The sequence below is a fragment of the Bos mutus genome, chromosome 22 (assembly GCF_027580195.1).
Source record: "Bos mutus isolate GX-2022 chromosome 22, NWIPB_WYAK_1.1, whole genome shotgun sequence".
In the NCBI taxonomy this organism is placed as follows: domain Eukaryota; kingdom Metazoa; phylum Chordata; class Mammalia; order Artiodactyla; family Bovidae; genus Bos; species Bos mutus.
In genome coordinates this window covers 42,780,316-42,805,583 of record NC_091638.1, presented here as the reverse complement: position 1 = coordinate 42,805,583, position 25,268 = coordinate 42,780,316, and the positions used below count along the sequence as shown (strand labels likewise).

The window sequence follows — 25,268 nt, the reverse complement described above, 5'->3', positions numbered from 1 at the left end:
TTCTATACACTAGCAATGAACAAGTAAAAAAATGAAATTAAGAAAAAATTACATTCACAATTGCATCAAAAAGAATAAGAAAGGGATAAACTTAACAAGAGAAGTGCAAGACTTGTACACTGAAAACTATAAAACATTGCTGACAGAAATTAAACACACAAAGAAATGGAAAAACAGCCAATGGACTAAAATACTGAAGATTGAAAGACTGTAAAATTGAAATATTCCTCAAATTGACCTAAAGATTAAAGGCAGTTCCTACCAAAACCCCAGCTGCCTCTTTTGTAGAAACTGAGAAGCTGATCAGCAAACTCATATTAAAATGCAAGGAACTCAGCATGGCAAAAACAATCAAGATAAGAAAGAATGAAGTTCTTACTGATTTCAAAACTATACTACAAAACTATAGGAATTAAGACAGTGTAGCACTGCAAAATGATAGACATACAATAAATAGAGCTGAGAGGTCAGAAATAAACTGTTACATGTATGGTCAACTGATTTTTAGAAAGGGTGCGAGACAATTCAATAGGGAAAGGATAGTCCTTCAACCAATGGAGCTGGCACAACTGAATACAAACATGCAAAAAAAAAAAAAAAACACAAACTGTAGGTGAGTATCTATTTCCCACTATATACAAAAATTAACTCAAAATGGATCACAGAGTGAAGCGGAAACAGGAGTACATTTTTGCGACTTTGGATGAGGCAACGATTTCTTAGATGTAATTCCCAAAGCACAAGCAACAGAAGGAAAAAACAGATAAACTAGACTTTATAAAAATTAAAATCTTTTGACCTTCAAAAGACACCATCAAGAAATGAAAAGACAACCTACAGACTGGGGTTGTCTCAGCATATATCTGACAAAGAACTTGTATCCAAACTCTTACAACTGTATAATATAAAGACAAAAAATCCAATTAAAAAATAGGTAAAGGATTTGAATAGGTATTTCTCTAAAGGAGAAACACAAATGGCTAATAAGCACATGAAAAGATGCTCAATATGTTTAGTCATTAGAGAAATGCAAACCAAAGCTACAATTGAGACACCACTTCACACACATTAGTATGGCTTAAATAAAAAAGACAGACAATAAGAAGTGTTGATTATGATGTGAAGAAATTGCCCTATTGCTCATGGAATTGTAAAATGGTAGAGACACTTTGGAAAACAGTTTGGCAGTTAGTCACAATGTAAAGTTCCATATGACCTACCAGTTCTAATCTTAGGTATATACCCAAGAGGACTGAAAACATATGTCCACACAAAAACTTTGACATGAATGTTCATATTGGCATCAATTCATAACAGCCAAAAAGTGGAAACAACCAACTGTCCATCAGCAGATGGACAAATAAACAGGGTATATCCATATAGTGATTTATCATTCCTGCATATAAAGGGGTGATGTGTTACAACATAGATGGGACCTTGAAAATAGTATGCTAAATTAAGGAAGTCAGACGTAAAACGTTGTATATTATATGATTATATTTAAGTGAAATGTCCAGAATAGGCAAATCCATAGTGACAAAAAATAGATTAGTGGTTGCCAGAAATTTGGGGGAAAGGAGGTATGAGGAGTGACTGTTAATGGGTATAGAGTTTCTTTTGGGGTGATGAAATGATCTAAAATTAGACAGTACTGATGGTTATACAATTCTGTAAGCATTGTAAGAAAAACGTTGACGTCTATATTGTGTGAATTAAATCTCAGTAAGGCAGTTATTTATTTATTTTTCTAAATCACTCTGTGGTTTTCCAGGATCTGAAGAAAAATCCCTTTGTAGAGTTAGTAAACACACGGCATTCTTGAGGAAATTAGTTTTCATAGATTTTTAGCAGCACACATCAAGCAGGGAGAATGTCAATTATTAGAATCCTCTCACTAGGACCATGAAGTTCTTTTTTAAAAAACAAGGGTTCTCTGGAAGAACCCTTCATTCCCATTGTAAATTCACTTTGGAATGGGATAGAATGCCTATGCCTTCAATAATTTTATGTCCTGTTAACCTGAGATTATCACACTCCCAAACATGAGTCACAGATTGTAACGATCATGTGGGCTGATAGAGAGTGAATTTTATTAGCTTGAATTTTGACACTGAGGTCAAACCTCTGTGCACAAAAGGGAAGTAGTTCCTTTGTGTCTTTATCCCCTCAAAAAAGATAAAGCTCCTTCTCTATTTCCAGTGAAGTGATTGCTCTGTCAAATGGAAGAGGAATGTCTCAGAGGGCTCTCGTGTGGAACACATACCTGTCAGGCTTGTGTTTGCAATCTGCACTGAGCAGCTCTAAGAAGGGTTTCCCAAGTGGTTTCTGAGAACTGTCTTATCCTAAAAGCTTCTTAAGATAATGGGTGAGGGAAAGTCTCCTGCTCTCTCTCCAAACTTTGGTCCCTTTCCTCCTTTCATTATTCCCTGATATCATCAGAGAGCGCTATCTTTCAGCCAGAATACTTTACTGAGTGGACAGGTATTTAAAGTTCATTTGGGCCGGAGGCTCCCAAGCTCAGCAACCATTTCTGATAAAAAACTTTATTCAATAAAGTAGGTATACATAAAAAAACATACTTTGACATAATTTAAGTCATATATGACAAACTCAGCTAACATCACACTCGACGGTGAAAAACTGAAAGCTACCCCTCTAAATTCAGGAAAAACACAAGATGCTCAAGGATGACCACTCTCGCTACTCTCATTCAATGTAGTACTGGAAGGCCTAGCCAGAGTAATTAAGCAACAAAATGAAATACAAGGCATTCTAATTGGAAATAAAGGAGCAAAACTGTCACTATCTGCAGATGACATGCTTTTATATATTTGTTGCTGTTGCTCAGTTGCTATGTCTGACTCTTTCTGACCCCATGGACTACAGTAGATCAGGCTTTCCTGCCCTTCAGTATCTCCTGGACTTTGCTCAAATTCATGTCCATTAAGTCGATGATGCTATCTAACCATCTCATCCTCTGCCTCCCCCGGTCTCCTTTTGCCTTCGATCTTTCCCAGCACCACAGTCATTTCCATTGAATCAGCTCTTTGCATCAGGTGGCCAAATTATTGGAGTTTTAGCTTCAGTATCAGTCCTTCCAGTGAATATTCAGAGTTGATTTCTTGTAGGATATTGGTTTGATTTCCTTGATGTCCAAGAGACTCTCAAGAGTATTCTCCAGCACCACAGTTCGAAAGCATCAATTCTTTGGCACTAAGCCTTCTTTATGGTTTAACTCCTACATCTATATATGACTACTGGAAAAACCATAGCTTTGACTATATGGACCTTTGTTGGCAAAGTGATGTCTCTGATTTTTAATACACTGTCTAGGTTTGTTATAGCTTTTCTTCCAAGGAGCAGGAGTGTTTTAATTTCATGGCTGCAGTCATCATCCACAGTGATTTTGGAGCCCTTTTATACGCAGGAAGACCTTGAGACTTCACCAAAAGAACCCATTAGAAATAATAAAACAAATACAGTATAATTTCAGGGTAAAAAAAATCAATGTACAAAAAGATCAATTGCATTTCTACATGCTAATAACAATGAGCTAGAAGAAAGAAATGTTAAGAAAACAATCCCATTCACAATCACAACAAAAAAGAAATAAATTTAAACAAGAAGGTGAAAGACCTCCAATCCATAAGACATTGTTCAAAGAAATTGAAGAAGACACAGATAAATGGGAGGATATTCTGTGCTCACAAACTGGAAGAATTGACATTATTAAAATGTCGACATTATCATAAGTAATCTACAGATTCAATGCAATCACTATCAAAATCCAAAGAAATAAAGAAATATTAGTTGACAGTAATGATATATATATATATGTCTATCACCTTACTAAGTAATCCACTATAACATGCTTAGAACATAACTGAACCAAAGTTTTACACTGTAACACATACAGAATACTTAGGACATGGCAAATCAAAAAAAGCTTTACTGCTTAAAAAAGGAATATAAATGTCATTTTTTCTGTATAGCCTCATTTGTTCTCTAGTTTTTTAAGTGCAGCTATGGGGCAACTGAAGGGAGAAAAGTACTCATACGAAGGAAAAAAAATCAATCTGATGGACATGAATATAGTCACCAGGCTAGCCTAGGGATTTATTCAATGACACTGCTTTACTGTTAACCTTCACTCATATCATTTATTATTTGGGGAACGGCTGTAAAGAGACCAGAAAGTGAACAGAATAATGATGTTTTTATGGCTCCTAATGTAGATTGTTATTGAAAATCTGTCAATTTTACTGGCAAGCCTTTGGCTCAAAAATAAGATCTTCATTTATAATTTGCAGGCAGTGATAACTCAAATTATGAGAACTAACTGGGAAATAAAAAATAACTATTATGATAATTATCTTTCTCATTAAAAACATGAGGCATTCTATTATCACTGGGATGTGCAAGATACTCTTTAACAGCTGCTGTTACTGAGCTAAAACACATCTAAATAGGAAAGAAAATACATTAGTGATCACCAAAATGATAAAAAATAGATACTGCTGAAAATGTGTGCAAAGTAGAACAGAATAGAACCCAGCAGGATGTACTGCCCACATATGTAAACCAGAATGAAACCACTTACAGATAACTCAGCAATTGGTTTCAACTTCTCCTCTGAAATTTCCTTTAGGAAGGTTTTGTTTATTGAAGCTGACACTTGATGGGTTGGTAGGTCCTTTGGTTTAATAACAAGATCTGGAATTTTCGGAGATGACTCATGTCTTCCAGGTGGAGAAAGGGATGGTTTAGGCACAAAACTCGTTTCAAAGTCTTTTATATCTATCTGCTTCACCAAGGAATTCTGGTTTTCTGAAGTTCTTCCTTCTGCATACGCATTTTTTAGATATTCTTTACTTGCACACTTTGCAGCCTTCCCCAGCATGCTCTCTAAACTTAACTGAGTTAACCCTGGAGGACTAGTTGTTGGGCCTGGAGAACCCTGGACACTGTGGTTATCCTACACAGAAGAACAAAGGGAAATCACTTTGAGCTGAAACTTGTGGTGAATAAGTTACTGAATATAAGTTCTTAATAAGTTCATGTATTCTCTTAATAAAGTGAAAGGATACATACATATACTTACACACATAATTTTATTCTATAATAATAAATAAAAAAACTAAAAACAGCAATGCAAACAGGTATAAATCATTTGCTATGATGCCCTGCTATGTTTGCCTCTGGTCTTGGTAAGGCATGTATTTTTACCACTAAGTAATAAGAGTACATTTAGGAAACAATAGCTCAAATATATTCATTTCAAAGAAAGTATAAAAAAGAAGAGGATCCATACAAGATGAGAGAGAGTTGTGTCCGACTTGTGATCCCATGGACTACACAGTCCATGGAATTCTCCAAGCCAGAATACTGGAGTGGGTAGCCTTTCCCTTCTCCAGGGGATCTTCCTAACCCAGGGATCGAAGCCAGGTCTCCTGCATTGCAGGTGGATTCTTTACCAGCTGAGCCACAAGAGAAGCCCAAGAATACTGGAGTGGAGCCTATCCCTTCTCCAGTGGATCTTCCTGACCCAGGAATTGCACCAGGGTCTCCTGAATTGCAGGTGGATTTTTTACCAACTGAGCTATCAGGGAAGTCCATAAGAAGGATACATAAGAAGTTACCTAAAATATCTAGGAATTGTATGCTTTAACTTCCTGATAAGCTAATTCCATGAGAAGAAAAAGAACAAGAACTTACAGAATGTACCTTATTTAAGTAGGGAAATGCTACTCTTTTAACACGCTGGCATATCAAAGTATTTCAGCCTTATATTGTTGTATGGAAATTTTACCGTTAAAGAACAATAGATAATAGAGCATGTTTTGTGAAATATTTTTCTTAAATGAAAATTTCAATTATAGAAAGTACTTTTCCACAAGACATGAACCTCACTAAATATAATCATTTGGAAAGTTTAAAGTAAAAGCTGGAAACATTTTAATAACGTATAGTTCTGAAATTAGCCCTAACAATTTTAATTTTTAAAATCTGAGAAAGGAGATACTACAAATGAAAACATCAATGGCCATGAAGGTAAATAACAAAAAAGAGAAATATGTGCTATTTCACTTGGTAGTTTCCTGCTATAAAACAATAAATATAAATAAAAAGTAAATGTGATAATCACTTATATTTGTCATAAGATTTTTCTAATTTGTCTTATCTATTTAAATGTGTAATAAGTAAACTTATAACAGAAAAAATAATAAAAGCAGAGTACAATTTAAAGACATTATCTGATGTCTGAGATTGTACTATCTTACATTTTGTTTTAGTAAGCTCTTCCAGTATCCTTTCATTTACAGCTGCATAGAACCAAATATTTGCTTTTGCCAAAGTTTGGCATTTTTAAACAAAATATTTGTATGACTGATAAAACTGGTCAGCTTCTTCTGAATGTTTGGCCATCATACACCTCAAGATACAGATCACTGTCTGAGGTGAAATTTCCGTTTCGGTAGAAGTTAAGTATCTGTAAAGGTGAGATAGAATTGCTTTAGGTTGGGCACTGGACAAGAGAAGAATTTATCGAATCTTTTAATTAGAAAGGATTCATCGGTCTGTGTGTCTGTCACTGTTCTGTCTCTCTTCCTTTCTTCCTCATCATAGGCTAGGTGCTGCTCTAGGCGCTGCAGATGGTGGGAATACAATGGCAGGCCAGAAGTTAAACCCTGCCATCCAGGATCTTTGCCTGAAAGGCAACAAAGGGTCACTGAGTAATTTGATGGGGCGGGGGCAGGGCTGGGGAATGTCATGATGGCACAAAACAGAAGGCATGGGGATGAGTTTGAGTTTGTGTGGATATTGTTTGTGGATATCAGAAGTGTCTGTAGAGATAGTAGCAAGGGAGGCAATTATGAGAGTATTAAATTGTAATGATTAGAAATGCTGAGGTGGCTGTGGTAATTCAATGGTGGTGACAATGGAGGCAGGACTGATTTGAGAGTTCTGTGGAAGCCAGAGTATGCTGTACTTGGTGCGTTTGGGAAGCTTTTACATGGAGTCTGCAATTTCTAATCCTGTCATTTATGATTCACCTTCTTGTGGAAAGCAGTTGGGATTATCAGACAACTGTGCTTTTAAGAAAGGTATACTTGGGTCTAAGAACCTCTCCTAAGAAACAGCTTGGTTATCTGTAGTAAAGAAAGAACAGCAGAGTGCCTAAGGTTCTTTTACAAACATTTCTTCTTGGTATTCATCCTGGGTCTTGTTTTCTTTGTCTATGTTGACTTGATCTTCTGATATATTTATTTCCTTATAAATGATGGAGGAGAAATTTATTGTTCAGAGTGCCAGATAGGGGAAAGAAAAGATGGTAATTGGGTGTCAGTCCATGACTTACTTTATGTCCCAAGTGGAAAAATAAGAAGTGTAAGAATATCTCTGCCCTTGTGAAGTACCACATGGCTGAGCTGCAGGCACTGGGCGACTCTTTTTGCTGTACATTTACTGAGTAAGCTTGTCCTTCACCATATCCTGGGAACCCTGAGGATGTTTATATGATTGAAGAATTCTGCCTTCAGGCAGAAAACTGGAAAGAGTGCAAGAGACCTGAAAAATACCTCATGCTCTGAATTACTACAGAATGGAGTGGTGACTCTTATAATTTTTGTTTCACAAAGACAAAAAGAGAATAAAAGTTTAGCCAGTTTTCTAGAGAAAGGTAAACAGAACACAGAACAAACATCTTTCGAGCCTTAGTTTTAAGAAAGTGCTAGTGGAACTAGGATTGATTTTTAACAATTCAGTCTGGTTGTTAGACAGTGTTATATCTTTTCCAACTCTTTAAAAAAAATCCAGTCTAATTTCTTATAATTGTTATATACAATTGACAGTGGGATTTCTGTGACCAAAATACCCTTTACTTATTCATTTCCATCATGTTTTCACAATAAAAAATAAGGACATGTACTGTAGATTTAAAACAAATTATTGGCTAACAGATTCCCCTTAACAAAAACAGGCTGGTTATAGGGAAAGGTATAATTACAACTCTTTGGATCAGAATCTCTGGATCACTATGGGATTCCATTTTGTATATGACATAGGGGGAAACAGTGAGCTTTTACAATAACATTAGTTCAATAAATATTAAGCTCCTATTAGGTGTAAGGTATTTTCTAGAAATGATATACAAGATACACAGGTAAGAAGAACAAGGACAGTGCCCTCGAGAGGCATAAAGTCTAGTGGCAGAGGGGTAGATACCTACAAAAGTAATAATTTCATAAGGTAGAAGGAAATATATTTCATTTAAAAGTTTCAGATGTACTATTATGAGGACTGGTCTTCCCTGGTGGCCCAGTGGTAAAAAATCTGCCTGCACTGTGGGAAACACGAGTTTGATCCCCCTGGGTCAGAAGATCCCTGGGAGAAGGCAACCCACTCCAGTACTCTTGCCTGAAAAATTGCATGGACAGAGGAGCCTGGTGACTACAATCCATGGGGTCACAAAGAGTTGGACATGACCAAAGTGACTTAGCACTCATGCAAGCAAATGTAAATAACTGTGCTCTTTAGTTGACAACCAAGTATACACCTGTACCATCTCTATTGTCTGCTAGTGCTGTTGATCATCTAAAAGTTTTTGTCAGTTCACAAATTTCACTACTAAAACATTCAACAGAAGTATTTTTGTCTACCTGCAAGTCTATTTTTTTCCATCTGTAAGTAGGTCAGAGCACAGCCTTTTCTTCTTTATGCAAGTTTACTCAGATGTATTTCCTTTTGTATGGCATGGGCAGGAATTATATACACAGAACTATTCATGAGTATGTAAAGGGACAGTCTTCTCACATTTTCCCTAAGATACACCCTGATTTGGAAATGGGCCAAGAAATGGACAGATTTAGCTGTGTTCCTGATAATCATTCACTCTCTTCATAGTACTGAATTTTCACGATAATATGTTTCTATGCTATTTTAAATACATGGAAAAGACAAATAAGTGCAGAATCTGGACAGAGCACAAAAGGCTTGCCTATTTTGGCTGCCCTGGAACCAATAAATCTGATCTATCCCAATTTTGAAGGAGGAATTAGGATAAATGGGAAAGGTAAGACAATATACAAGACTAATACTTTAAGTTGGGTCAGCTTCTATTTTAGAGAGGAAATAGATGGAAAATAAAAAATAGTATTTCTAAAAAAAAAAAAAATAGTATTTCTTAGTAGTGGTGCACTGACAAAACCTTCCTCTTTTCTTCAGTAATGTTTCGACTTACTAAAATAGATGATCTAGGCATAAATGACTTTTATTACTTTCATATATGTACCATGTGGGCTCAACATGCTTTTGGATTAATCTGTACTAAATAACATATATATTTATTATATGCCTAAGAAGTTCACTATAATCTGATTTACTATGATCTGATTGAAAAATAACCACTTTCACTGATTTGGTTTATCACTGAACTACTGGAAACCAGCATAGCAATTGAATAGACTTTGTCAGAGTAGTAAAGGATTTGGTATGCCATTTTCATATACCAATCATGTGTTCATCTGTTTTTCAGAAGAACAAATACAAAATCTTTTTGATTTAACTTATTTTTTTAAAAGTCCAAATCTCTTGAACTGTTTGTCTTCTGGGCTCAGAAACATTTGTTTGTTAGATATTCAATCAGGCCCCAGTGCCGGGAACATCAATAGAGTTTGTCTGATTAACTGTAGCACAGCATATGTATGCTGAAGATGAGAATGATTTCCCCAAGGGCCCAGCACTTCCTCTGCTGAACTACGTTTCTTGAAAGGACATGCAGATGGGCATTTGGACAATAATTTCTGGATGCACAAAACGAATTGCTCTTGCCGAGTTGTAATTTTAAAAAGATAATTTTAATGACTCTTGAGGGCCATCTATTTGGAGCAGATGGGACCCAGGCTCTTTTGTATCACACCTTTAATGTTGAGTGCTTCAGGATAGAACTCTATTTTAGCCTTTGTATAATAAAAGTGGATGATCATATTTATTTATATTCCAATTGTCTTTTGTAATTCAGTCCACTGTGAAAAAAGTCTTATATAACATTATTAAAAGTTCTCAACAAACACATCTGCAATATTCCAAACATACTTTTGATGGCAGTTCTTAATTTGTAACTGAGATAGAATCAGCAGGAGTTTCTACTTTGGTCCAATGTTGTAGTGACTAAATGTGTGAACTGACAGAACCTTTTAGTTGAACAGCACTAGCAGACAATAGACATGATGCAGATTTATAATCTGTCAACTAAAGAGCACAATTATTTGCACAAATACAGCTAAAGGTATCAGTCATAACATCTTTATAAAAAATAATTTCTTCTTTGATGACAGCAAGATCGACCATTCAAATGTATCTTAAAAGTCTTCACTAACAACTGTCCCTAAGGAGTATTTCTTCTACCTCTTGAATTTAATAGGAAACTATTAAAATAATGCCAAATAAAATGAAAGGAAGATGTGACTGCTTCTAACAGCCAACTAACTTGCAGCATGCTTGGTATGACAAGGACCTGAGCAAATTATTTATGTAGAGTCCCTTGGACTGCAAGGAGATCAAACCAGTCCATCCTAAAGGAAATAAGTCCTGAGTATTCACAGGGAGGACTGATGCTGAAGCTGAAACTTCCAATACTTTGGCCACCTGATGTGAAGAACTGACTCATGGGAATAGACCCTGATGCTAGGAAAGATTGAAGGCAGAAGGAGAAGGGGACGACAGAGGATAAGATGGTTGGATGGCATCATTGACTTGATGGACATGAGTTTGAGAAAGCTCTGGGAGTGGGTGATGGACAGGGAGGCCTGGTGTGCTGCAGTCCATGGGGTAGCAAAGAGTCAGACACGACTGAGAGACTGAACTGAACTAAACTGAAACATCTTTACCTGTAGCTGGCAATGCCTCACAGACAAATCACAGCACAAGTTAAAGGGACGGTATTGGATGGGCAAATATCATCATGTGAATATTTGGGGAAGATAATGAGATTCCTTTACTTGTTTAAGGTAAAAATACATTTTCCTTATAAGCTAGACTTCATGCTCTTTAATTGAATAAAGCAAAGATTTTTTTTTGTGAAAATTCTTATTTATAACTAAATAGTTATCTGCAAATATTTATCTTTTAGCAAAAGCTGTATGATGTTATTTTAAGGAGACAAAGAGTTTTATAACCTACACTATGTGCCTATACCAAAGAAGGGCCAAGTTACAGGAACTAACTTTTTCAGAGAGGAAAAAAGCTTCAAAAGAGAATAATAAAGATATGCAGATGCCAACAGCCTAAAAGAATTACTCACATGGAATAAATATTAAATTTGCCTGATAGGTTTAGAGAGTACGTTATGTTGTAACTCATGATATACAGAAATAAAAATGCAAGCATTACATTCAAAATAGAATTCTTCCATTTTTTTCCCAAGAAGTAAACTGACATTTAAAGTTTTTTAAAGGCTTCACAGAAATATAAGTGGCCTCATGTGGAGTAAATATCATTTCTATTGTGAGTATGTAAATGTGTGTGAGAATGTAACTCCAAATTATTAGTCAAGCATGCAGGGGTGACAGGATAACAGTGTGCATGCCATCAAGAAGAAAAATGAAATAGTTTAACTACTGAGTGTTAAAAAAACAACCCTTGAAAGCAACAATACCAGGAAAGCTGAAAGGGCTAAAATGATCCTTTTAATTTGTTGTTTGTAAATCTGTCCTTGATAGGCTTCAACAGAGTTAAATGAAGAGAAGATCTAGAAGATTCCTAGCTAATTTGAACATAGTAAGTAGTCAGTCTACATAAGTCATGTCCAAATATGGATAATTCTTTGGCTCAAATATTCTTGTTTGGACTGTTACGTAAGACAAATTACCTAGCTTTGTAACTATCTACTTTAGAGTATGTGATACACGACAGGGTTTAGGGAAAAATGACTATATCTCTCCCTAAACAAAAACTGAATTAGAGAAGTAATAAAATATTAATATAAAGCCATCTATTTCAAATTACAAACTGGATATGTATACTTGAAGCCACATTGGGAATAATGGCATAAAAAACAAAATAGTGATGATAATAGTAACATGCCCTTTTTTTTAAAAGATGCTATAATCCTATGAAAGGTTTTAACAGCTTTCCTAGAAAATTCATTTTACATGGTAGTCCTGATTTTACAACTCACCACAAGATATATTTCCATAATGTGTCTTCAAATAAGAAGTACTAATTCCAAATTAATTGAGTATCAGGAAAATTAGTATTATATATCTGCCTAGGTAATAAAATATATAGTAAAGCAAAGATTAAAACGATATGAAAAAATAAAAACTATGCTTTTGAGTCTTTCACATTAATGAAGATCTCAAATGTGAACTGATGATAAGGAACTTAAATTACAAAGACCATTGTCTTAGCACTGAAAGCTTATTTTAATTACTCTTTAGCATCATAAGTGTATTTTTTTCTGTATCATGATAACATGATCTTGCCTATTTTTTTTTTGCTTCTGAATACATCTCATCAGTTCAGTTCAGTTGCTCAGTCGTGTCTCTTTGTGACCCCATGAACCGCAGCACGGCAGGCCTCCCTGTCCATCACCAACTCCCGGAGTTCAGTGAGACTCATGTCCATCGAGTCAGTGATGCCATCCAGCCATCTCATCCTCTGTTGTCCCCTTCTCCTCCTGCCCTCAATCCTTCCCAGCATCAGGGTCATTTCAAATGAGTCAGCTCTTCGCACCAGGTGGCCAAAGTACTAGAGTTTCAGCTTCAACATCAGTCCTTCCAATGAACACCCAGGACTGATCTCCTTTAGGATGGACTGGTTGGATCTCCTCACAGTCGAAGGGACTCTTAAGAGTCTTCTCCAACAGCACAGTTCAAAAGCAGTAATTCTTTGGCATTCGGCTTTCTTTATAGTCCCAACTCTCACATCCACACACATCCGAAATGCAGTACTTGGATGCAATCTCAAAAATGACAGAATGATCTCTTTGTTTCCAAGGCAAACCATTCAATATCATGGTAATCCAAGTCTATGCCCTGACCAATAATGCTGAAGAAGCTAAACAATTCTATGAATACATCTAATTTCCCTTTAAAAATACTTGAAGTCTAACACCAAATAGTCTTTCAACTACAAGTTGCAAACTTCATAATAAATAATGTAATTATTACTAATTTGTCCACCATTATCTATAGTATGACATTATATTTTCCTTAGGTACAATAGTGTTACTCTAAGAATACTGCATTCTAAAATAATGCAACTAAGAGTAAGAATGTCTAAATCAACTGATTTTTCTTCAAAGACTATATGTAAATAAACATTTATAATATGTAATCTAATTTTCCATTGACTTATATCATTAATAAATGGAAGACATAATCCTACAGAAAAATAACTTACAAAAATCCCCCAAACAAACCCATTTGATAAAAAAGGGATCAAGCCAATGTGTAGAACTTGTTTAAACATAGCCCAGCACTTTTGTTGGTCATCTGTATTTTAGTTTGTATCTTGTTATTGCCTCTAACAGCAAAGCTTGCATGGTATAGAAGGCTTCTGCCCTTTTCTTTGGCTGCCCACTCTTGGTAGGCTCTGACTAAAGGTGGAGCAGGGCAGGTGTTAGCAATGAGATGGTCACACTACAGACTCAAGCCATCTTCTGATGGTCTTGGCACAGGGGTGACCAGAGAGCTATGTCAATCACAGCTTTGAAAATGCATAATAAATTAATTTTCAATTTAATGTAGTTGGTAACAAGTACATGTCTGCATAATAAATGGTGAAGGATGTCAGAAGTTGAGTAGCTAGTAGCAAAAGTGAAGTGAAGTCGCTCAGTTGTGTCTGATCCTTTGAGACCCCATGGACTGTAGCCTGCAACGCTCCTCCGTCCATGGGATTTTCCAGGCAAGAGTACTGGAGTGGGTTGCCATTTCCTTCTCCAGAGGGTCTTCCCAACCCAGGGATTGAACCTGGGTCTCCCCCGCATTGTAGGTAGATGCTTTATCATCTGAGCCACCAGGGAACTAGTAGCAAAAGAAAGCATATAAAGGGAAGATGAATTGAAATATTCAGAACTAGTATTCTTCATTTTCTCCAAAAGCCCTATTGCTTCTTCTCAAGGCTCATCCTTCATTATAGGTGGAGAGGTATCTTCCTAATGTGGTGTTATTTAAAGGGTAGTTTCCACTAATACTTCCCTCAAAGTTTCCATGGAACTGTCACTTCCCATCTGCCATAAAACTGCCACCACCAAGTCATTCTTTTGGCTCGGGTAAGTTGTGCACATGGGAAGGGGATGGGCCTGCCCAGTTGGCAAATGGTGTGGCTGCCAGACTAGCCAGGTACTACTGCACGAGAGCTGACAGCTGGGTGGAAGCAGTACAGATGCTCAAAGCAAGTGCTCATTTTACAGTTTATAGGTTAATTTTATTCAGGGTGAAAGGGACAAACTTTTTCCCAACACATTTAAAATGTACTATTTATTCATTTATGCATAAAGCGGTTTGCAGTAAGTTTATGTTTGGTTTGACTAACAGTTTCATCACACTCAGAAGCAAGAATGTTATAAAAAAGGAATTCCCCATGCACTTTTGCTATAGAAACTCATTAAAAGTTGGAAAAAAATCATAATTACTGTCTTAACGATCTCACCATATTCTCAACTGGTTCTGAAGGTAGGAGTTATGGACTTACGTATTTCCCCTTGTCCAAAGGGGTATTCTTAATCAGATATAGCTGTTAAAAATAAGTTTGTAAGCATACAAACATGTTTTCCTAATTATTTCTATAATTTCTACATATAAATAATTTGTGTAATTTCACTAAGCCATAACTTAACTATAATCTGCTTTTAAAATAATTATTTTTTTCTAGAAAATATCAATGCCTATCAATAAAGAACAATACTAAAGAAATTTCACAAATTCATTTTCTATGGAGAAAAGAGGTATAATATATTAAGTTTTAAACAAATGTGTCAAACTCCATTCAGTTTGGTATTTCACAAGGTATTAAAAACTTTTTATGAATTTATTGATATATGAGATACATTTGTATTCTAAATAATTGCAAACAGAAAACCTCCTGTAAGGCAAGTCCCAGCAGTAATCCATGATTCATTATTGCAACTTTAATTGGCACAACTCCTGAAAATTCTGGGACCATATGGAAAATAATGAGTCCTAATAGGTCTAAGGTGAGAAGATGGCAGGGGAGTAAGGAAGGCAGGAAACCCTCAACTCAGAATGCTTAGCATCTGCAACACAATTTCCCCAGAGATCTAGAACAATGTGCTCTCAGTGTTTTACTGGTCATGCTATCATATTACTAAACTGCATATTATTTCTCATTCTGTGAGACAAAGATTAAAATGAAAAAACAAAATCAAACCAAAAACTGGTTTCCATAATTAAAAATGAAATTGGCTGACTGTTAATAAAAAAGGCAACAATTTAGAGTTACCATAACAACCTGAGGCAACTGTTGACTGACACTGCAATCTGCTGCATTTTTATAAATAGCAGTTGATTTTCCCTCTTTCAACTAGTTTTAGTGTTTAGTTGAAGCTAATAGAACAACTGTACTTTACAACTATTTCCCTCATCAGGCAATGTACCTCTTCGTTGCTGTCAGCACCGTAAAAATCTTCCTCTGTTTGGGTGTCACTCCTTGTCACACTGGTATCTTCTTTTAGATCCAAAGTAAATGGGCACCCTTCTGGGGACATACTCTGAGTCTTTCCATGAGGTGCCGATCGTGGTCTGGATGAAAAAGTGAAAACACCCTTTGGAACAATCTGGGTTTCCTCTGTCTGTTGATCCTGTTCACTTTCCTTGCTGGCTTCTAGCCACAGGCATGAAGTATGGCAGGAGTCTTCATCCAAAAGTAGAGACTGCGGGGTAGAGGCCAAATAGGGGATGTGATCGCCATTTTCGGGAAATACCCACTCATCTGACAATTGCAAAAGATGACAGAAGTTAGAGCAGTATTCCATAAGTGTTATATTAGGCAGGTAGTTAGAGTAACACTTCTTGTTCCTGAAACAGGTTTATCAAATAATGCAAAAGCCAAGGAAGGTAATTTATCCCCCATCTTGTAACCTGCTAAACTTTTAACCCACAGTTAGTGCTCAGAGCTGTGGGCGACTCATTTGTACTTACTTCCACTCCATCTGAGTTGAAACACTGGCCAGGAAATTTGGAAGTCTGAAATAATTATCACCTATCTTGCAGCAAGTTCTTTATAGCACAGTCTCATTAATTTGATAATCCAGAGGGGGGGAATCTTCCAAATTTAAAAGGGTTTGAGTTAGGAATTTCTTTTAACTTCAGGAGGACAGAGTACTTAAGCTCTTTAAATAAAATGTCTGGGCCTTGTTCAGATTACAAAACTGCAGGAGGAGAAAAAAAACAAACTACAAAAAGCTGACAGTCTTTCCCTCTCCATTCTACTGATTGGAATAAGACAATTCATAAATTAAACTGAGAAGACCTGTCAAGTAATAGTAAGTCCACAGAAATATTTGTTAGTGTGACTGGTGAATTCTGCTGCTGAAAAGGACCTTTGGATTTAATTTTAATTTTAGGAGAGAGTGTTTTGATATGAAAATCTTTTCTGCACATTTTTGTTTTCTTTAAAAATACTATATACCACCACTAAGATATATTGTTATCAAAACTTTAAAAAAATTAGTCTTTTACTCAATATTGGGATAGATCTTATAATTTTATGACCACAAAAAACTTGAAAAAAATTTTCTATAAAAAGCATTATTAAAAGCAGGATTACTTTCTTCTTTAGAATGACATCAGGAAAAGTTGAGCATTTTCTCAACTGAATCTGATTTTTTTTAAATTTTTTGCTACACTTGGTTTTTTTTTTGGTCAAAATCTTACAAGAATTTATGTTCTGCAGAACCACAATGCAAACATGGTAATTTTACTCCTGATTCTTGAATCATATTATGTTCATATCATAAGAAGAATATCCAAGAGCTAAGACTAGCTAACTTGAAACTTCAAAGCTGATACTAAAAAATCAAAAGCAACAAACAAACAAAAAGGCCTTTAATAAAAATTAAATTGACGGCACACATAAAACTGTATTCTTCTCAAGTGAATTCATCTGTTTCTTAACTTATGACTATGATTATATAACATAACTTGCCTATAAAAGAGCTGTAAATACGCATTTCTTAGATAAAACCTATTAAGGACGAGACTTCCCCATTTTCTATAGGTAAATGGACAATAGCAGGTTGAATCTACTTCATCCGACCACGTTCACAGCAAATGCGGAGAGTCTTGAGTCAGCATGGCTGTGAGTGATGGTCGTTCAGTCATGTCCAACTCAGCGTCCCCACGGACTATAGCCCGCCAGGCTCCTCTGTCTTTGGAATTCTCAGGCAAGAAAACTGCAGAAGGTTGCCATTTCCTTCTGTGGTGGATGAAATTAATATATTCACTGGCTTGTCCTCTTCTGGACAGCAAACTCTTTGCCTGGTGCTAAGTGCCTAGCAGGTGCTTTGTAAACATGGTAAATGCTTTAGTAAATGTTGAGTAAGATTACAAAAACCAATGTGTTTTGTTATGTACAGGAGTATGTAAAGAAAATGGGAGGAAAAGATCTTGGGAATCTACATTAGATAATTAAACAACTTGTATGACCTAGCACCAAACATATTATTAACTGTCAAAAAAGTCAAAGTAAAAGAAGTATTTTCACACTAAAAGAACTCTAATTATCTCACTACCACATGCTTTTTTGGAATTTGCAGTTTTACCTCAAGTATTTCCATATCAATTGTAATGAATAATTTGGTATGTTTTCTTAGGAAAATATGTAAATTACTGTGTAATCACAATATTGCAGCAAACAAGATAAATGCAAGAATGATCACCTAAACATCTAATTAGCTTTTCTACACAGTCAGATTTATGCTAGACACACTAATTGCGCCTAACATTTTAATGAAGGTTTCAACACTGCATAAATAAGACTGACAAACTACAAACAATTTTCATTTATTTTCTTTTTTCCCTAGCTTAAAAACAATTTGCTTTTGTAAAAGTACCACACACCTGCTAGGCAAGATATGTTGATGGGCTCAATGCACTATACTCCAATATCTCCATTATAAAGAGGACTGGAGAATTGCAACAATAGATAATCTTTGGGGAGGGTGACTATGTCATAGATAATCTTTCGAGAGGGTGACGATGTCATGTGAAAACTTTACAGAGTTTTAAACTTTTATTCTGAACAGGGTAATTTGTGCATTAAAATTTGAAAATAAAAATACTCTTTCATCCATTAAAGTCTGATGTAAAACTGAGTTAAAAAGAGATTTTAAAAAATGATAGATTTTAGGAAATGTCTGTATCATGACTTTTCAAAATGCCCAGGCTTGAAATATTTAACATATTCATATGTTATTAACTATTAGCAATTATGGTATAATAAAGATGCTAACCTGCTTGATCAGGAGACTGGGGTACTGGAGAGCTGGGGTTCATTGTCTTTGCTCTTTGCTGGGACATAGCGGTGAGGACAGTTGCTGCTTTATGTTCATCATTCCTGTTATTGTCTGAAGAATTGCCTTTAATGGAATAAATATTTTCTTCTATATTACTTCTTTTTACATATATAAATTAATTTTTGAAAATGGCATTTGGTATACTTTTCTATATGATTATTAAAAAGAAAGTTTGATGTGACAATATAGATTATATGCATTTTTTTTCCAGTAGAATATTTTAAGATGAACTCAGTTGCATTTTTTGTAGAAGTTCATCTTAAAATTCCTTGATATTTGCATGGGGACATTTTAAATTTAAGTTTTATGATATGTGATAAAAGGAATTCCAAAACCCATATAATTTTTTAAAGGTCCTATATTTTTTCCTTAGGTTCCATGTAAAATGGAGTGTGTTTTTTCTAAATGACAATTCTTATTGAACTCAACTCTTTTAAACAAAGCTTGTTCCTTTAGCACCTTAAGAAAAATGGATACAGGCATTGCAGAAGTAATTTTTCTACCTACTGTTTTACAAAAATAATATGAAACCTAGCAAGCAGAATTTTGGCCTCCCCAAGAAAGCTACACTTTCGAGAAATTATGCTAACAGATGTGTATATCATAGATTCTGGGCTTGATTCAGGATAGACTAATTCATGTGTATACAAATTTGTACACACCCGACTCAAATCTAGTATTTTAAGAAATAACAATTAATAGAATAGTTGACTATATCTCTCTAATGCTTTACCGGTTGCAAAGAGTTAAAATTTTAATCTACATTATAATAGACGTCAAGAAGTCCAAAAGGAGAGACAGCAAATATAACAACAATCTAAAATGGGCCCAATTTAAAAAGAAGAGAGATAAGTGAAACATGAAAAATTGTGAGTTAAGTTCAATTTCAGTAAAGTCTGCAGGCAGGAATCTCCATCAAATTTGGGCCGTTTTTAAAAATCAATAATTTAAGCTTATTCAGCCTTTGAGAGTACAAGTAGGAAGTCCTTTACTTTTGTGGCACTGTCTATTTAATCCAACAAATCTCTGTTAGGGCTCTAGAGCAATTCTTTTGTAGAAAATTTGATTTCCATAATCCTTGTAGAACAGACATTTATATTTTAAATGAATTGGTTCATAATCCTTTGAAATTTACAACCTGCAGAGAGAGATTCCATTGCTCTGAATAATATACAGATATAAGATAGTATTGAATTAGTGCCATACCGCTGGGTGTCTCTGTCCTTTCTCTGCTGGTGCTTTTTAACCGTAATCTTCTCCTGTTATTATTCTTATCGGCTGATGGTTCTTGAGGGGGATGTGGATGCATAATATGCAGACTGGCTGGTACATTTTCATATCAAAGAACAAAAAGCCAGAACAGAAAGCACTATATAGTTTGAAATAAAACTCTAAATGTAATTATAGCCATAATGAGAATGTTCATGTATCATTTTGACAAAATGTAAAGCTGTACAAAAAACACAACTTATTTCTTTATAGGAACTAGATATTTATTTCTATTCCCTATATTAGAACTGTATCAGGTTTTCAAAACTACTATTGTATTTTATTCATGTAATGTAACCATATAGAGAACTAGAAATAATTCAGATTAATGCTAATCATGCAACATGCTATATTAGAAAACATAAAAAAATAAAATCTATGGCCAATGCAGAGAAATTATTTTTTTCCTTTAAAAGAGTGTGGCCAGCTGTCATTCAAGAAGCACTTAGAGGGTAATTTCCAAAAGAACCCTGGAGAAGTGAGATCAATCTTGAAGAATTTTAAATTTCTGTAATAATAATAATAATATTCATAGAAGCAGCATTTGATATTTACTGAACACTTACATTCTTGGCACAATACAATGTGCTTGAGGACTGACTGACCTCACTGAATCCTCAAATTGACACTTTAAGGCAGCTGTTATTACTACTAGTGATAGTAGGTACTGTATCCTTACTGATGAAGAAACTGAGGCTCATAGTTTTTAAGAAATTGATCAAGGTCTCACAGACAGTGATAAAACTGGGACTGAATATCTGTTATTAATTCCCTCATCTGAGTTTTATATTCCAATGGAGATACAGTCTCTAACAGTGATCATTAATTTCTAAATCAAATGAACCCAAATGTCTCTCCCCTTTTCAATGCTGATAAAAGTCAGACCAGGAAATGTGGACAAACTGACAGGGAGTGGTAAGCCTTGGGTTCTGATTTCCATTCTTTCCAATAATTACCAATTGGAAACAAATTGCAAATCACTTAGTCTGTTAGCCCTGAACTCTCAATCTTATATAACTTGGGGTAAAAGTCTTTTCTTTACTAATGGGGCTATTTTTTGTAACAGGGAGGGAAAATAAAGAGCACTTTACAAATGGAAGATTAATTAAAAGACAAAACTAAGAAAACTTAAAATGCACATGGGGTTTGCAAAACATAGCAATAATTGGATACTACATTTTATCACTAGCCATCAGAAAGTAAAAACATGGGGTACTATAGCAATGTAAAAAAACAATAAACAGAATGATAGGTTCCAGAAAATTATATATATATATATATAAAAGCACACTATTCTAGACATATTTCAATATCTACCATCATTTTCATTTTTAAATGATAATTCTTGAACTTAAGATCTAATCAAGAATATAACTATGACTTTCTTATTAACATTTCTCACTGTTTTCACTAACTATCAATTTTTATGCAGAATTCTTACCAAGAACAGGTACAGTTTGCTTTATTTGGCCAATATTTTCTTTATCTCCTTGTGCCTCAGACTCAGATAACAGCAAAGCTGACATTTCTGCACCGTTAACACGCTTCTCTACTGTAGACTGCTGGTGTAATCGGTTACTTTTGGACCCAACAGATCTTACTGTCTATAAGGAAAAAAGAATTAATTTATATTTTAAAATATAGGAACTGCATTTATTTCTTGTAGAATCTACATAGAAGAAATAATAGTTGGACAAATAAAGTAAGGTTCAAAAAAAAAAAACAAACAAAGGGAATGAGAACATTAAAAAGTTGGAGAGGGAAATTATGGTAGAAAATTAGAAAGAAATGGAAGGATAAATATGATGTGACATAAAACAGAAGACAAGCAAATCTTATAGAAATATAAATTAAAATGTGCTTATTTGCCACACTCCATCTTTAGTAGGTAGGAGTTGAAATGAAAACCACTGTGTATGTCAGATACTCAGAGGAAACTAAAAATAAAAATATAACATTTGATAATCTGTTCATTGTAAGGTATCTGGTGATGATCCAACTCCTTTTTGAAGGAGACCACAAAATGTGCTCACATATATTTGTCTTTAAGTTTTGTGAACATATTTAATGAAAAGAATACTCAAAATTGTTAACTGTGTTGACATGACAGAAAGAATACAGTTTTGGGGTCTTCTAAAATCCAGAATTTCTGTTCCAAATTTATTCAAGACTTATGCTTTTGGCATGTAGTCTCTCTCCCTTCTGTTCCCCCTCTGAATGGGAGAAAACCCTTCCCCTCCCATACCACCTATGCTTAGGAAAGCTCTTCAAACCTTGCTCCTACCTCATTGGATAGCCTCATGTTATTTCTTCTGCCAGAGAGTGGAGGTGGTCCAAGAACTTTGGATCCAAAGGCAATATGACAAACATCTTGATGTTTACTGTTCCGCATGCTAACTGTTCCTCTGTTAATGAACTGATCTGTTTTGTAAAAGGAAGGTAATAATAGTCCATTAATGGGCGTAATGGCAAACACTATGTTGCAGTATTTCTGAAAGTACAATCGAGGGGACACATGATCTGAATCCTCCCCTGCTTTAACCTACCCACCTTCCCAGGGCACTTACAAAAGCACAGATACTGAGGTTCAACATCAAATCTATCAGATATGCATTCAAGAATTAGAATTTTGTTGGGGAGTCAAGAAATCTATAATCTTCACAGGTTCCCCCAAGTGGTCTTTGTGCTAAGTATCTTTTGAGAACCTCTACCACAAATGTTTTTCCTCATAAAAAAAAGAGAAAAAAAAAAAAAGAAAAGGAAGCTACTGAAAAATATATTGTTTTTTTTTCTCTTTAAGGAAATAATTAAAACTAACTCAACTGAACAAGTATTTCAGCACTCAGGCATTTCCTAGAAGTTGTCAGTGACACAAAATGGATAATACACACTGCTTGCCCTCAGAGAGTCTGAAGGGAAGTGATAGCATAGGTAAACAGGGAGCTACAACATAAGGAAGACCAGTGAGAATCAAGAGGAAGTGACTTCTTGAATAAATCCTGAATGAATAGTAAGATCTCAAGAATAAGAGATATATAGGCTAGTGGCTCAGACGGTAAAGAATCTGCCTGTAATGCAGGACACGCAGGTTCGATCCCTGGGTCGAGAAGATCCCCTGGAGAATGGTATGGCAACCCACTCCAGTGTTCTTTCCTGGAGAATCCCATGGACAGACCAGTCTGGCAGGCTACAGGTTATAGGGTGGCAAAAAGTCAGACATGACTGAAACACCTTACCACCACGTGTCCAAGGCAGAAGAAAAGTAACTGAATACAGGCATGAAAGAATAAAAGAGTAAGGTATGCTTGGGGGATAATGAAACCACCAGCCTAGCTGCAAGAATAGGGTTGGGTCACAACGAAAAGGGCCTTAAAATTATAACAGCCTATTCTAAAACTGGTAGGCAATCACAGAATAGGTAGGAAATCACTGAAGGTTTTTGATTCAGGGAATCATCTCCACTGAAATGCTGGAGAGGGTGTGGAGAAAAGGGACCCTTTCTACACTGCTGGTGGGAATGTAAATTGGTACAGCCACTATGGAGAACAGTATGTGCTGTGCTTAGTAGCTCAGTTGTGTCCAACTCTGCAACCCCATGGACTGTAGCCCGCCAAGCTCCTCTGTCCATGGGGATTCTCCAGGCAAGAATACTGGAGTGGGTTGCCATGCCCTCCTCAAGGGGATCTTCCCAACCCAGGGATCGAACCCAGGTCTCCCACATTGCAGGCAGATTCTTTACCATCTGAGTCACCAGGGAAGCCCATAGAGAACAATATGGAGGGTCCTTAAAATACTAAAAATTGAACTACCATATGATCTAGCAATCTTACTCCTGGACATATACCCAGAGAAACCATAATTCTAAAAGATATATGCATGCCAATGTTCGCTGCAGCACTTTACAATAGCCAGGACATGGAAGCAATCTAAATGTTCATCAGAACTGATAAAGATGTGGTACATATACCCAAAGAAACGTTAATCGGCCATAACAAGTAACAAAATCTCGCCACTGGAAGAGACGTGGATGGACCCAGAGTGTCATACATAGTAAAGTAAGTCAGAAAGAGAAAAACAAATACCATATAATATTACTTATGTGTGGAATATAGAAAAATGTACAGATGAACTTCTCTGCAAAGCAGAAATAGAGACACAGATGTAGAGAACAAAGGTAAGGATACCAAGGGTGGGGGGGATGGGATGAATTGGGAGATTGGGATTGACATATACACACTACTATGCATAAAATTGATAGCTAATGAGAACCTAGTGTATAGCACAGGGAACTCTTCTCAGTATTCTGCAGTGACCTAAATGAGAAGGAAATCTGAAAAAAGAGGGGATGTGGGCATATAGCTAATTCAGTTCTTCGTACAGCAGAAACTAACACGACATTGTAAAGCAACTATACTCCAATAAAAATTAATTTTAAAAAAGCTTTTAGTCCAACATAAGGAACATCTTTCTTTAATTAAAGCATGTCTAGTTGTTGTGGTGGTGAATTTTCTGTCATTTTGAAGGTGTTTGAACAGAAGTGTGGAAAGCTATTTTGGATATTATAAGGCAGATTCTCTAATTTCTATTTTTAGCCTAGTCCTCTCTTCTGAGAGTCACTTGTTCTATCCAGTGGCCTTCTTCATCAGCTTCTCCTCAATGTATCAGAGACACCTAAAACCAAAAATCTGGTCTAATGAATGGCATCATAAACAATTCAGGTTGAAATGTCAGAATCTTGACATGAACCTTGATCCAAGAGACCATCATCCCTCTCCTGGATGATCACAAAGCCGCTCAACTGATCTACCAAGTTCACTCTGGCTCCCTGTCCCATGGTCTCTCCAAAACGTAGCCAAAATGGTCTTATATAAACATCTGATTGAATTATTCCTCTTTGTCACTTAAAACTTTTCAATGGCTTCCCTGCCAATCTTAGGATTAAGAAGGAAGTCCTTAACATTGCCTGCAATAACTTGCATGTTCCAGTTTCAGTTCAGCCTTAACACCTCCCATCTTCTGCTCTGGCCTCTCAGTTCTTCCTACATATTAGAGCATTCATACATGCTGTTGCCCATGGCAGGAAGGATTTTCCTTCCCCTCTTGGCTCTTATGTTTCAGATCATGTATCACTTTCTCAGACTAGTCTTCCCATACTCCTCTGATTAGGGTACCCAAATTAAGTACTCCCATAAGCTTTCCCTCACAGAACTTGTCAGACTTGTGCTTTCACATGTGTTTATGGAATTCTCCAATGATGTATATTTCAGTAGATATAAACTCAGCGGTCTGCTTTGTCATCCCTGATTTGCTAGCCTACTGCTTGACACAGAGCAACAGACCTTTGCTGAGCAAACCAAATGAATCATAAAGTATAAGGGGTCAGAACGCAAGTTGGATTAAATGACTGACTATTTCTAACTACTGTTGAAACTTATTTTTAAGAAAAAAATCTACCTAAGAG

At 35.8% G+C, this 25,268-nt stretch overlaps 1 protein-coding gene across 14 annotated transcripts in view; it reads right to left on the bottom strand.

Moving 5' to 3' along the window:
* The window catches only part of CFAP20DC (CFAP20 domain containing), a 267,642-nt gene that overhangs the window by 87,504 nt on the left and 154,870 nt on the right, over positions 1–25,268 (bottom strand). For 10 of the 14 annotated variants that reach the window (XM_070359614.1, XM_070359613.1, XM_070359611.1 and 7 more), the window contains 6 exons: positions 22,092–22,228; positions 21,249–21,411; positions 19,745–19,861; positions 18,476–18,601; positions 15,620–15,954; positions 4,601–4,975 (listed from right to left, as the gene is read on the bottom strand). In XM_070359614.1, coding sequence (XP_070215715.1) covers positions 4,601–4,975; positions 15,620–15,954; positions 18,476–18,601; positions 19,745–19,861; positions 21,249–21,411; positions 22,092–22,228 — 1,253 coding nt within the window. The remainder of the gene's footprint in view (positions 1–4,600; positions 4,976–15,619; positions 15,955–18,475; positions 18,602–19,744; positions 19,862–21,248; positions 21,412–22,091; positions 22,229–25,268) is intronic. The other 4 variants (XM_070359625.1, XM_070359620.1, XM_070359624.1 and 1 more) reach the window with 2 other exon arrangements.